The 15302-nt window shown below is 43.1% G+C and overlaps 1 protein-coding gene across 1 annotated transcript; it reads right to left on the reverse strand.

Moving 5' to 3' along the window:
- Window positions 1-1112: 1112 nt before the first annotated feature.
- On the reverse strand, window positions 1113-5525 carry C1H18orf32 (chromosome 1 C18orf32 homolog). Its single transcript, XM_075854961.1, has 3 exons — window positions 5436-5525; window positions 4100-4284; window positions 1113-1409 (listed from the first exon to the last, which is right to left on the reverse strand). Exons 2-3 carry the CDS (start codon window positions 4277-4279, stop codon window positions 1338-1340), a joined length of 252 nt encoding a protein of 83 aa, XP_075711076.1. The 5' UTR covers window positions 4280-4284; window positions 5436-5525; the 3' UTR covers window positions 1113-1337.
- Between the last annotated feature and the right edge of the window lie 9777 nt (window positions 5526-15302).

The raw sequence follows: 15302 nt of genomic DNA on the forward strand, positions 1-15302 counted from the left end.
GGGTGCAGGTCAGACGAGTTTGCTGGCCAATCAAGCGCAGTGATATTGTGGTTATTACACCAGGTATTGGTAGTTTTGGCAGTGTGGGCAGGTGCCAAGTCCTGCTGGAAAATGTTATCAGCATCTCCATAAAGCTTGTAAGCAGAGGGAAGCATGAAGTGCTGGAAAATTTCCTGCTAGACGCTGCACTGACTCTGGACTTGATATAACACAGTGGACCAGCACTGCTGCTCAGTGTCCAAAGTCCCGTTTTCAGATGAAAGTAAACTTTGCATTTCATTTGGAAATCTCGGTCCCGGAATCTGGAGGAAGAGTGGAGAGGCATCAATCCAAGTTGGTTGCAGTCCAGTGTGAAGTTTCCACAGTCAGTGATGGTTTGGGGAGCCATGTCACTGCTGGTGTTGATCCACTGTATTATATCAAGTCCAGAATCAACGCAGCCGTCTAATAGGAAATTCACATGGGCCGGATACGCTGCATAGAATTCCGGTCAAAAAAGCGCACCAAACTGGAGTGAAGTTTTTCGACCAGAAACTGCAGCACGTAGCCAGGCCGGCCTCCTGGGATGACGTGTAATCCCAGACCACTGCAGCCTGTAATTGGCTGCAGCGGCAGTCACATGGGATGAAGCGTCACCTCAGAAGACCGGCCCTCTAACGTAATCCAGGCCAGCCTCCTGGGATGATGCTTCATCCCAAGTGACCGCCGCTACAGCCTGTAATTGGCTGCAGCAGTCACATGGGATGAAACGCATGGCATCAGTTTAACTTATATAGGCATAAAACGGTGCGATTCACATGTAAGTGCCTAACAGATAGTATCAGCTCTAGCAGTGCCAATCTAATAATGCCAGCCATAGTATAACCAAAGAGCAATAGAGAATTAGAGAGGTCCCTGGCAAATTTTCCTTTTTTGTCACCCTCTATTCTACTGGCCCTGAATGGCACATAAATAAAAAATGTTATGCAGTGTTTAGTTATAGCCGCTGTGGCCAGTGCATCAGTCTTAACTAAAGTCCTGGCATTCTATTCATGAAGCAGCATGACTAGTACTACACATTGCTAAAGCAATCCATCCAATAGAGCGGTGTTCTGCAAGTACAAATTAGAAGGTTGAGTCAATAATAATTTATTATGTGTCACTCAGCTATAAAGTATTTAAAAAAAAATCTGGTCTGGAATGCAATATATTATTATATACAGAAGGTATCAGAATCGTTACGTGTCTACGTGATCAATAAATAGAATGATCCTTTAATCAGCAAAGCGAGAGATGGCGACTGCATTTTGTCCCTAGAAAGGTAGAGGTCAGGCTGTCCAATCACATTGCTGGAGCTTTCAGTCTGTCTTTTTATTTGCGTTCCCATCTTCCTGCGTGACACTTCCATTTGCTGTTCCATTACTTTCCAGCTGGAGAGAGAGTCAAGAATCAGTGTGAACACAAGTCGACAGCCCCGGCGATCATGGCTTATCCTAAGATGCCGCCATCATTTCTTTAACCACTTGCAAACAACTAATAGACTTTAACCCTTTCCCACAATGGATATACTATTACACCCTTGCTGCCGTCTCCTAACCGGGCTCAGAGAAACAAAAAAAAAACACACGATTTTTTTCCGATAAAAATACTCTATAAATTAACGTGTCTACCTGCTACACGACGACTTTGGCCACACACGACACAGGTCGACCGTCCGAAGATCGCCATGTCCCGTAGCCTACATTGCATGCAGTAAAAGTCAATGTGGTTGTGTCGCAACGCGCAAGTTGGCACGACATGACGGTTGCAAGAAATCCAAACGGTCGTGTCGCAGTTACTTGTAGGTCGCAACGCGACCACATTGACTTTCATTACTTGCGGTGTAGGCTATGGGACAGAGCGATCTTTGGTCGGATGACCTGTGTCGTGGCTAAAGTCACCATGTAACTCATACAGAGTATTTTGCAGGCAGAAAAACATCTGCCTCAAAATTCCAGATTTTGACCTGCCTGCACTTTTTTGCCGTGTTTTTCTGCCCGAGGCCATTGAGGACCGTGGGCGTAAAATGCTTTTTCTGTCTCCCAGCCGCCCGGGAAAAAACAACAATTTCGGCTGTATACTGGCGCGGATTCCAACGCGGTTTCCACGTAAAAAACTCTGTGTTAACTGGGCCTTAGGGTGACGTTAGATGTGGCGGATTCACTTTTACATTTTTCCTGCGGCTTTGTGCAGGCGAAGTCTGCAGCGGATTACAGTACAAGGCAAGTAGATAAGATTTTCCAAAGCTCAGCTGCATGCTGCAGACATTTTACACGGCAGATTTTTAAGTCTTTGATCGGTTGTTAAATTAATACCTTCGGGTCGACTTTCCATAAAATACTCATTTTTGGGGTGTCAAAGGGGTTTTCCAGTCCACAAAAATTGATGGCCTATCCTCAGGACAAGCCATCAATATCTGATCAGTGGTGGCCCGTCTCCCCGCAGATCGGCTGTTTTGAAGGGGCCGCAATGCTCGTACGATCGTCACTTCCCCTTCATTTCCTTTACTGCTCACACTGTGAATCACGGACACTTGTAGCGGCGGTTCACAGTATTACAGTATACTCTTGCAAGAGAGAAGGCTGTAAGACTCAACCGCCGCTACAAGTGTGTCCGTGATTCACAGGGTGAGCGTAATGTAAATGAAGGGGAAGCAGCGATCGTACAAGAACTGTGGCCCCCTTCAAAACAGCCGATCGACGGGGGTGCCAGGTGTCGGACCCTGACCGCTCAGATATTGATGGCTTATGTTGAGGCTAGACCATCAGTTGTTGTGGACTGGAATCTGCACAACATCTGTAATTGTTGTTTGGTGTCAGCGAATCAGTATTGGAAATTTTCTCTAAAAGCCAGTATGCGCACCATTCATTGTAAGCACCACCTTGCGCCCAGCGTGTAAGAAATGCAGATATTTGGTATCATTGAAGTCGGCAGAAGGTGCTAAATATGTATTCAGGTGTGTTTACCCAGTGGTATGCACCAGATGTGTAAAAAAAAAATAAATTAAAAAAACACATTTTTTTCAACTTTTTTTCCATTTTTCCTTCCATATTTAAAAAAAAAATAAATAAATAAATAAGTAAAATATAGCTATTTTTTTTTTACACAATATGGAAACCCAACAACTTGCTTTTAAATTGGCACATGGCTAAAACGTAAGGGTATGTTCACACGACCAAGTTTGAGACGTAACTCGGGCGTTTTTTGCCCCAAATTACGTCTGAAAAAACTGCTCCATTACGCCGACAAACATCTGCCCATTACTTTCAATGGGTTTACGATGTACTGTGTTGACGACCTGTCATTTTACACGTCGCTGTCAAAAGACGGGGCGTAAAAAAGACGGCTCGTCAAAAGAACTGCATGTCACTTCCTGGGACGTAATTGGAGCAGTTTTTCATTGATTCCATTGAAAAACAGCTCCAATTAGGTCCGTAAAAGACGCCGCGCAAAACGCGAGAACGAGCAATTACGTCTGAAATTCAGGAGCTGTTTTCTCTGAATTCTCCTTTGCCGTTATCGTGTGCACATACCCTAAAAATGGGCCTGGTCAGTTAGTGGTTAAACTTACGGTGTGTTTGAACTTTTGAGGAATCTCAAATTATTTGTTTTTGTTTTGTTTTTCCCGAATTTGCCAGGTTTCAGCAAATGAATGTTTTTCTTGTATTTATAAAAAAGTTATACAGTTTTCCAAAATGCGTTCTGTATTAATTTTCTAGATCTCTGCTTGTTGTAATTCAGTAGGAACAATCATTGTTTACTTCCGGTGGATACAATTCTGTCCATAGTCGTGTGATGGACACACTTGCATTGCTCGTTACAGTGTCGTGTCTTCGTAGACTCCCAGCCCCTGTGTATCCATCACATGACCAGACAGAATTATATCCACTGGAAGTAAGCAATAATTGCGCCTACTGAACAACAAGCAGAGATCTTGAAAACCATGAGAAATTAATACAGAAAGTATATTGGAAAATTGTATAACTTTTAATTACACAAATACGACTTTTGCAGAAAAAGTTTGGATAATTGATGTATGTTGCTTAGATCTCCACCTTTCATCTATATGAATGACTTGTACCTTTGCGCTGCCGTTGCTCTCTGTATTGTCCTTGCTTGCTGAGGCTGGGTCACTCTTTACCGCTTTCTTTGGCCATAATCGGTTGATAAAAGGAGAGATGATAGGATAGATGATGGGTTCCAAGAACTTTTTGTAGACCCATAAGAGAACTGGAATAACGATACACGGGATGCACACCATGGTCACTGGGTCCAGAGGTAAAAATAGGAAATAGACTTATTCATGTGAGCCTTAAAAACCTATAGAAACCCAAAACGTCCCGACAGCACATCCTATAGCTACAAGAAACATAACCAACCCTGCACCCCCATTCATAATGCCAATCTGTAATATCTTACAACACTCATATACCCATCCATAAAGCCCAGTGACCCCCATAATGACCTGAACCACATCTAGCCACCTTTATAGTCCTGTTCCCTTTTACACACACACACGTCTATAATGCCATGGAGCCTCATACAATGCCCTGAGCTGCCGGTGACCCCATAGGCTCATCATTAAACTTCCTATACATATGTATACACATGCTGGACTGTCATATTCTTACCTATAAAATGCTGCACTTCCATTCACATCTATAATGCAGGGCTCTGGATGGCAACGAAAATGGTCACAGATGAAACCAAAAAATATAGTTTGGCTCCTAAAAGCCAAAAGGCGCGCAGGTTTTTTTTTACCCTGGAGCTCGGTAACATCCTGCGCCCCATTCATCGATATATAACTATCAATAGTACTTGTCCCTTCATATTCTTATCTATAATGTACTGCACATCCACATATATATTGTAATATTTTCCTATAATGTCCTGTCCCTCCATATACCTTATAGTGTCTGGCCCTATATAACCCACCTGATCTTACAGGTATCCAGGTGTCCTGAGGTGCCCTGTGAACGTTGATACCCAGGAGCTGAAAACATCTCACAGCTCCATAAGCCCAATAGCATCCAAAGACTCCATATGATCCCCTAACATCTCCTACACCACTTATGCCAATCTCCACCCATCTTTAGCAGTGCAATTATATACTTAATTACTTAGCCATGCCACTCGCCCCATATGTCCAACTATAATGCCCTGCGCCCCATATGGCCAACTAGAATGCCCTGCGCCCCATACGGCCAACTATAAAGCCATACATTTGACCAACTAGAATGCCATGCACCCCCATATGGCCAATTGTAATGCCCCGCGCCCAAATATACTGAATTTACTTGAAGTAATTTAATAAGGTGATGAACATATTCATCCAGAATCACCCTCCGCTGTATGTATGATTCCTTACACCCCTCTAAAGTTGTCCCGTACCTGCTGTCAGCACTTCCTATACTTACATAGATCACAATACGACACAACAACACAGCGACCACCCGCACACTGACGAGCTCCTCACACCGGAAGTTACAGTCACTTGCGTAACCAAAGAGACGTCAGAGAGACTAGAGTGTCATGTGCTTTTCGCCTATGCCGAGTGTAGGCGGGTTCCCCTATCGGCGACTGGTCAGTACTGCATTGACTTGTCATTCTGAAAGACAGAACCGGACCGACGATGGGAGGACCGATGCCTAATGTAGGAAGAAAGGTGTGCGGTCTGTAACTTGTGTCCCTTCAGCTGTTGATGAACTACGTCTGCCAGCACGCACTGGCACCTGCAACCTGTCACTGCATGCTAGGAGTTTTGGTATGACAGCAGCTGAAAGCGCTATAGTGAGGGCTGATAACTCTGCTGTTATTATTTTCCAGTGTCACGGCGTCACCTGTCATCAGAAAAGATAAAGGTAACATAACAGAGAATGATAAAATATAGATCCACAATATGCAGCCATTTAATTTGTTGTGCAATAAAAACTTAGACATTATTTAGTATACTTTCTATATCAATGTATCATGGTTAACAAGATCTCTGCTTGCTGTCTCAATTGGTGTTTTCATTGTTTACGTCTAGTAGATAAAAATCTGTCCTGATCATGTGATGGACACACAGGTACAGGACTGATTATATTGGGTAATGGTCCTTTTACAGGTCCCGATAATGGCCGTGAAAACGAGCGCCGGTCAACGAGACAGCTTGTGTTGATCGGCGCTCGTTTGCTTCTATCACAAGGAGCAATGATTGGTTATGTATGGGGACGAGCGATCATTACTACGACCGCTCGTCCCCATACATTTCCATCATGTTGGCAGCACGTCTCCCTGTTTACACAGGAAATAATGCTGCCGACTAGCGACCGTTTTATTGGCTGCATAAACAAGCATCTCAGCCGATAAATGAGCCTTTGCTCGTTCATCGCCTGATCATTGCCCTGCCTTCACAAGGCAATGATGGCGAATGAGCGCTCGAATGACCGATCATTGGCCCGTGTAAAAGAGTCCACGGGTCAGATTTGCTGCTGATCATTTCTAGAAGAAATACCGAATTGTGCAGAATTGCCACTGAGGATTTTCCTAGGAATCCCAAAAAAAAAAAGTAGTTCACTTAAAATTTGCACTTGTGGATTTTGCTGCAGATCGGCAACACTAGGATGTGATTGTGGATTGTAACTTCCTCCTTTAGGCTAGGCTACTTGATGACTTTGGCCACAACACAAGTCGCACATGCAAAGATCACTCTTTCGCTGCGTACTTCGCAGTAATGTAATTTAATGTGGCCGCGTTGCAACCCGCAAGTTCTTTGGATTTCTTGCGGCGGTCACAGCAACTTGCAGGTCGCAATGCGGCCGCATTCACTAATAATTTTGCTATGTATGCAGCGCGAGAGAGCGATCTTTAGACGCGTCACTTGTCGCCGTGTAGCCCTAGCTTTAAGGTCAATGGGGAAAATCTACAACAAATCCGTCCTCATATCGCAACAGGAATTGACATGCTGCGGATTTAAAAATCTTCACCGTAGGTTAATTTTCGCAGCATATGGATGAGATTTGTACAAACTAGTAGACTTGGTGCCGGAAGAAGGAATCCAATATATTCTGTGGGGGCTTCCTACTCCTGCCACCAGTTATGATGTCAGTTTCTTCGTTATATTTAATCATCGTTGGAGGACAGGATGGGGAAGTCTGTATCAAATATATCCGTCTTCCCCTAGGCGCCATCACACTTAAAGAGGCTCTGTCACCAGATTTTGCAACCCCTATCTGCTATTGCAGCAGATAGGCGCTGCAATGTAGATTACAGTAACGTTTTTATTTTTAAAAAACGAGCATTTTTGGCCAAGTTATGACCATTTTTGTATTTATGCAAATGAGGCTTGCAAAAGTACAACTGGGCATGTTTAAAAGTAAAAGTCCAAGTGGGCGTGTATTATGTGCGTACATCGGGGCGTTTTTACTACTTTTACTAGCTGGGCGTTCTGACGAGAAGTATCATCCACTTCTCTTCAGAACGCCCAGCTTCTGACAGTGCAGACACAGCCGTGTTCTCGAGAGATCACGCTGTGACGTCACTCACTTCCTGCCCCAGGTCCTGCATCGTGTCGGACGAGCGAGGACACATCGGCACCAGAGGCTACAGTTGATTCTGCAGCAGCATCGGCGTTTGCAGGTAAGTAGCTACATCGATTTACCTGCAAACGCCGATGCTGCTGCAGAATCATCTGTAGCCTCTGGTGCCGATGTGTCCTCGCTCGTCTGACACGATGCAGGACCTGTGAGTGACGTCACAGCGTGATCTCTCGAGAACACGCTGTGTCTGCACTGCCAGAAGCTGGGCGTTCTGAAGAGAAGTGGATGATACTTCTCGTCAGAACGCCCAGCTAGTAAAAGTATTAAAAACGCCCCGATGTACGCACATAATACACGCCCAGTTGGACTTTTACTGTAAACACGCCCAGTTGTACTTTTGCAAGCCTCATTTGCATAAATACAAAAATGGTCATAACTTGGCCAAAAATGCTCGTTTTTTAAAAATAGAAACGTTACTGTAATCTACATTGCAGCGCCGATCTGCTGCAATAGGAGATAGGGGTTGCAAAATCTGGTGACAGAGCCTCTTTAACATTTTTGAGTTTCAATTTTCTTGTTTTTTCGCTAAAAGAAATTAAAATTAAAAAATACATAAACTTGAAAAAAAGTTTTATTATTATGCCTTATTGCTCAGGCCTTATTTATGAAAAAACATGAAAACTGAGCTTGGCTTGGTTGCTATTGACAACAATGAAACTTCTTCCACAGCCTGAGAAAATGGGGTAATCACGTGTGAGCTCATGGTGTGATCTCATAATGCCACTCCACAAGGTATACACAATCTAGCCCTGCTGCTGTGTAGGGGACGTGTAGATGACCTCCACCTCCCAACTCACACTTCCGAGTAATCATAGATATCTCAAGGTGGACTACGAAAAACGTAACGAGGAAAGTTAGTAAAAAGAAAAACCTCTACAAAAAATACTATACTCCCCTTGTGCTCTCATGACAACACTACCTTGGTTTACCGGCTGGTCTATGTACACACAACCTCCAGTGATTGCGTAGCGTGTCAACACGTGACTGCTGCACACAAGTCACATGGGATGAAACAGGATGGCAGGTGTATCGGGGAACCAGAGACACGTTGCCAAGGGGGGGGGGTATAGTATTTTGTTTTTTTACGTATGTTTGTTTTCCGCAGCACAAATCTAGCTACCAAGTCTGCACCAAAATCAGCAAAATTTGTTACGGATTTCCCTACCCGTGTAGATTTAATAAATAAAAGAAAAAAACAACCACAACATTTGTAAAGCAATTTCTCCTGAGTACGGCAATACCCGATATGTGGTCATAAACTGCTGTTTGGGCACACAGTAGGGCTAAGAAGGGAAGGAGTGCCATTTGGCTTTTGGAGTACAGATTTTGCTGGATTGCTATGTCGCATTTTCAAAGCCCCTATGGGACTAAAACAGTGGAAACCCCCCACAAGTTACCCCATTTTGGAAACTACACCCCTCAAGGTATTCACCTAGGGGTTTAGTGAGCATTTTGACCCCACAAATGTTTCATAGATTTTATTAGGATTGGGCAGTGAAAATAGAAAAAAACCTTTTTCTTCAATAAGTAGCTTTAGCTCAAATTTTCTCAATAAATAAAGAAAAAAAGAACCACGTTTGCAAAGCAATTTCTCCTGAGTATGGCAATACCCCATATGTGGTCATAAACTGCTGTTTGGGCACACGGTAGGGCTCAGAAGGGAAGGAGTGCCATTTGGCTTTTGGAGTGCAGATTTTGCTGGATTGGTTTCTGGGCACTATGTCGCATTTGCAAAGCCCCTGTGGGACCAAAACAGTGGAAACCCCACACAAGTGACACCATTTTGGAAACTACACCCCTCAAGGTAGTCACCTAGGGGTGTAGCAAGCATTTTAACCCCGCAGGTGTTTTGCAGAAATTAGTGTGCACTCGATCATGCAGAGTGAAAATGGTATTTTTTTCATAGATATGCCAATATGTGGTGCCCAGCTTGTGACACCATAACAAGACAGCTCTCTAATTATTATGCTGTGTTTCCCGGTTTTAGAAACACCCTACATGTGGCCCTAATTTTTTGCCTGGACTATCGACAGGGCTCAGAAGTGAGAGAGCACCATGTGAAATTGAGGCCTAATTTGTCAACTTACACAGTATTGGTTCACAATTGCAGAGGCTCTGATGTGAAATAATAAAAGAAACCGCTGAGAAGTGACCACATTTTGGAAAATACACCCCTCAAGGCAGTTATTAAGGGGTGTTTTTTCACCCCACAGGTCTTTTCCATAAATGATTGCGCTGCGGATGGTGCAAAGTGAAAATTAAATTTTTTCCCTAGATATGCAATTTCAGTGGGAAATATGTCGTGCCCAGCTTATGCCACTGGAGACACACACCCCAAAAATTGTTAAAAGGGTTCTCCCAGGTATGGTGACGCCATATATGTGGAAGTAAACAGCTGTTTGGGCACGCTGTAGGGTTCAGAAGAGAGGGAGCACTATTTGGCTTTTGGAGCGTGGATTTTGGTTGGTAGTAGTTTTGTTTGGAGTTTTAGGCTATGTTCACACGGGGTATTTTGCCGAGTTTTTTGATGCGGAAACCGCGTCGCAAAACTCGGCAAAAACGGCCCGAAAATGCCTCCCATTGATTTCAATGGGAGGCGTCGGCGTCTTTTTCCCGCGAGCAGTAAAACTGCCTCGCGGGAAAAAGAAGCGACATGCCCTATCTTCGGGCGCTTCCGCCTCTGACCTCCCATTGACTTCAATAGGAGGCTGAGAAAGCGTATTTCGCGCTGTTTTATGCCCGCGGCGCTCAATGGCCGCGGGCGAAAAACGGCGCAAAAATCGGCGTGCAGGGAGAGGAAAATCTGCCTCAAACTTCCAAACTGAATTTTGAGGCAGATATTCCTCCCCCAAAATACTCCGTGTGAACATAGCCTTACTGGTGTTTCAGTTTATAATGTGGGGCATATGTAAGTTGGGCAGAGTATATTAGGGGCATAGTCAGGTGGTATAATAATGGGGTAAACAATAAAATAATCCATAGATGTGTGGTACGCTGTGAAGCAATCCTTTCTGCACAGGCCGGTGTCGCACTGATAAATGGTGTCCTTACTTATCTCCCATTTCGTCCACACTCCGCACCTTTGCAGTTTGCGGAATTTTGCTGGGAAGTGTTGTCCTGGTATAATACGGGCACCCTCGCTTCCAGCGGTTATGTTTCTCTTGAAACAGAAGAAATGTTCCCCTCGGGCCAGCACAAATGCATATTTTTCTTTCCTGACTTATTGGAGCCTTAACTTTCTTTATTTTTTCATAGACGTAGCGGTATTAGGGCTGTTTTTTTGCGGGACGAGCTGTAGTTATTATTGTTACCATTTTGGGGTACATGCAACTTTTTGCTCACTTGTTATCCTTTTTTTTGGGAGGCAAGGTAATAAAAAAATACGTTATAAATGACATGTTAACTTTATTCTGCGGGTTAGTACGATTCCGGCGATACCTAATTTATAACACTTTTTGCACAATAAAATTACTTTTGTAAAAATAAAGTATTTTTTTCTGTCGCCATGTTGTAAGCGCCATAACTTTTACATTTTTTTGTAGACGGAGCTGTCTGAGGGCTTGTTTTTAGGCAGACGAGTAATAGTTTTTATAGGTACCATTTTTGGATACATGCGACTTTTTGATTAAAGGAAAGTAGAGGTGAAATGAACAAATAAATTTTTTTTAGCCAAAATTCATTTGTAATAAAAAAAAATCTGTACCACAGAAGGTTTTACCAGAGAAACGCAACTCAATATTTATTGCCCAGATTCTGCAGTTTTCAGAAATATCACACGTGTGGCTCTAGTGTGGTAATGGACTGAGGTACAGGCCTCAGAGTTAAAGGAGCACCTAGTGGATTTTGGGGCCTCCTTTCTATTATAATATGTTTTAGGCACCATGTCAGGTTTGAAGAGGTCTTGAGGTGCCAAAACTGTGGAATCCTGCCAGTGACTCCATTTTGGAAACTAAACCCCTCAAGGAATTTAGGGGTATAGTTACCATTTTTACCCCACAGTTTTATTGCTAAATTTATTGGAATTAGGTCGTGAAAATGAAAATCGAAATTTTTTCGGAAAAAACATAGAAGTTTTTAATGTTTACAAGGAATAAAGAAGAAAAAATACCACAACATTTGTAAAGCAAATTCTCCCAATTACAGGAATACCCCACATGTGGTAATAAATTGCTGCTTGGAGCCACTGAAGGGCTGAGGGGTATGTTCACACGGCCATGTCTCCATGTGTAAAATCACACTTTGTGTGAAGCCACATCTGCAAAATCATATCCACTTTTTCAGGCGTGTTACGTAAACGGACAAAAAACGGCCGAAAAAACGAAATTTGAGTTCTGTTCTGACGGGCCGGTTTTTTTAAAAAAGGCAGCGAAAAAGAAGTGCAGGTCACTTCTTGGGACGTTTTTGGAGCTGTTTTTCATAGAAAAACGCTGCGAAAGTGGCTTAAAAAACGTCTGAAAATCAGGACCTGTTTTCCCTTGAAAACGGCTCCATATTTTCAGACGTTTTTGGGTTTGCGTGTGAACATACCCTTAGAAGGTCAGGAGTGTCATTTGGATTTTGCACAGGTGTTTTTTGGGTGCCATGTCACACTTGCAGAGACCCTGATGTACCAGTACTGTGGAAGCCACAAAGAAGTGACCCAATTTTGGAAACTACACCCTCAAGGAAATTATTCATGGGTGTAGTTTGTAGTTTGAGGCTATATTTTGTTGAAAGAATTAATGCATAGCTGGAGTAAAAATAAAATGTAGGTTTTTTTTTCTTCTCACAAATGTGTCAGTTATAGGGCATTTTTCTTCGCATCCAGTACATGAAACTAAGGAAATGTACCCCAAAGTTTATTTAGCTGTTTCTCTTGTTCAAAATTATCCCCACTTAGGCCAAAATCTGATCTTTGTCAACATGGTAGGCCACAAAAGCAATAGAATACCCTTTAGGTTTCAGAATATAGCTTCCACTTACAGAGGATTTAAAGAGGCTCTGTCACCAGATTTTGCAACCCCTATCTGCTATTGCAGCAGATCGGCGCTGCAATGTAGATTACAGTAACGTTTTTATTTTTTAAAAACGAGCATTTTTGGCCAAGTTATGGCCATTTTCGTATTTATGCAAATGAGGCTTGCGAAAGTACAACTGGGCGTGTTTAAAGTAAAAGTCCAAGTGGGCGTGTATTATGTGCGTACATCGGGGCGTGTTTACTACTTTTACTAGCTGGGCGTTGTGTATAGAAGTATCATCCACTTCTCTTCACAACGCCCAGCTTCTGGCAGTGCAGACACAGCCGTGTTCTCGAGAGATCACGCTGTGACGTCACTCACAGGTCCTGCATCGTGTCGGCACCAGAGGCTACAGATGATTCTGCAGCAGCATCGGCGTTTGCAGGTAAGTCGATGTAGCTACTTACCTGCAAACGCTGATGCTGCTGCAGAATCAACTGTAGCCTCTGGTGCCGACACGATGCAGGACCTGTGAGTGACGTCACAGATCTGCACTGCCAGAAGCTGGGCGTTGTGAAGAGAAGTGGATGATACTTCTCATCAGAACGGCCAGCTAGTAAAAGTAGTAAACACGCCCCGATGTACGCACATAATACACGCCCAGTTGTACTTTTACTTTTCAACACGCCCAGTTGTACTTTTGCAAGCCTCATTTGCATAAATACGAAAATGGTCATAACTTGGCCAAAAATGCTTGTTTTTAAAAAATAAAAACGTTACTGTAATCTACATTGCAGCACCGATCTGCTGCAATAGCAGATAGGGGTTGCAAAATCTGGTGACAGAGCCTCTTTAAGCTGGCAGAACAATGTAACACCTCCAGAAGTGACCCCTTTTTCAAAACTAGATCCCGAAAGTATTCATCTAGGGGCAGAGTGATTATGTTCACCATGTACAGTATTTTTAGCTGGAATTATGGGAGAGCATAAATCTGAAGTGCCTTGTGGCTTTTTGGGCCTAATTACATAAATTCTAACAATTTGTTTGCAGATGTTCTAAAGTGACAGAGCAGAAAACACCGTCCCCCAGTATTCATCTAGAGGTACAATAAAATTGTTTGTTTTATTTGAGGTATAATTTAAATTTTTAAAATATCTGTACTTCTATATGAAAAGATCAAAAGGGGTTAAAAAAATTTGAAAATGAATTACAGTGAAGGAAATAAGTATTTGATCCCTTGCTGATTTTGTAAGTTTGCCCACTGTCAAAGACATGAACAGTCTAGAATTTTTAGGCTAGGTTAATTTTACCAGCGAGAGATAGATTATATTAAAAAAAAAAAAACAGAAAATCACATTGTCAAAATTATATATATTTATTTGCATTGTGCACAGAGAAATAAGTATTTGATCCCTTTGGCAAACAAGACTTAATACTTGGTGGCAAAACCCTTGTTTGCAAGCACAGCAGTCAGACGTTTTTTGTAGTTGATGATGAGGTTTGCACACATGTTAGATGGAATTTTGGCCCACTCCTCTTTGCAGATCATCTGTAAATCATTAAGATTTCGAGGCTGTCGCTTGGCAACTCGGATCTTCAGCTCCCTCCATAAGTTTTCGATGGGATGAGGTCTGGAGACTGGCTAGGCCACTCCATGACCTTAATGTGCTTCTTTTTGAGCCACTCCTTTGTTGCCTTGGCTGTATGTTTCGGGTCATTGTCGTGCTGGAAGACCCAGCCACGAGCCATTTTTAATGTCCTGGTGGAGGGAAGGAGGTTGTCACTCAGGATTTGACGGTACATGGCTCCATCCATTCTCCCATTGATGCGGTGAAGTAGTCCTGTGCCCTTAGCAGAGAAACACCCCCAAAACATAATGTTTCCTCCTCCATGCTTGACCGTGGGGACGGTGTTCTTTGGGTCATAGGCAGCATTTCTCTTCCTCCAAACACGGCGAGTTGAGTTAATGCCAAAGAGCTCAATTTTAGTCTCATCTGACCATAGCACCTTCTCCCAATCACTCTCAGAATCATCCAGATGTTCATTTGCAAACTTCAGACGGGCCTGTACATGTGCCTTCTTGAGCAGGGGGACCTTGCGGGCACTGCAGGATTTTAATCCATTACGGCGTAATGTGTTACCAATGGTTTTCTTGGTGACTGTGGTCCCAGCTGCCTTGAGATCATTAACAAGTTCCCCCCGTGTAGTTTTCGGCTGAGCTCTCACCTTCCTCAGGATCAAGGATACCCCACGAGGTGAGATTTTGCATGGAGCCCCAGCTCGATGTCGATTGACAGTCATTTTGTATGTCTTCCATTTTCTTACTATTGCACCAACAGTTGTCTCCTTCTCACCCAGCGTCTTACTTATGGTTTTGTAGCCCATTCCAGCCTTGTGCAGGTCTATGATCTTGTCCCTGACATCCTCAGAAAGCTCTTTGGTCTTGCCCATGTTGTAGAGGTTAGAGTCAGACTGATTCATTGAGTCTGTGGACAGGAGTCTTTTATACAGGTGACCATGTAAGAGCTGTCTTTAATGCAGGCACCAAGTTGATTTGGAGCGTGTAACTGGTCTGGAGGAGGCTGAACTCTTAATGGTTGGTAGGGGATCAAATACTTATTTCTCTGTGCACAATGCAAATAAATATATATCATTTTGACAATGTGATTTTCTTTTTTTGTTTTTATATAATCTATCTCTCACTGGTAAAATTAACCTATCCTAAAAATTCTAGACTGTTCATGTCTTTGACAGTGGGCAAACTTAC

This window comes from Rhinoderma darwinii, chromosome 1 (genome assembly GCF_050947455.1).
Source record: "Rhinoderma darwinii isolate aRhiDar2 chromosome 1, aRhiDar2.hap1, whole genome shotgun sequence".
NCBI lineage: Eukaryota > Metazoa > Chordata > Amphibia > Anura > Rhinodermatidae > Rhinoderma > Rhinoderma darwinii.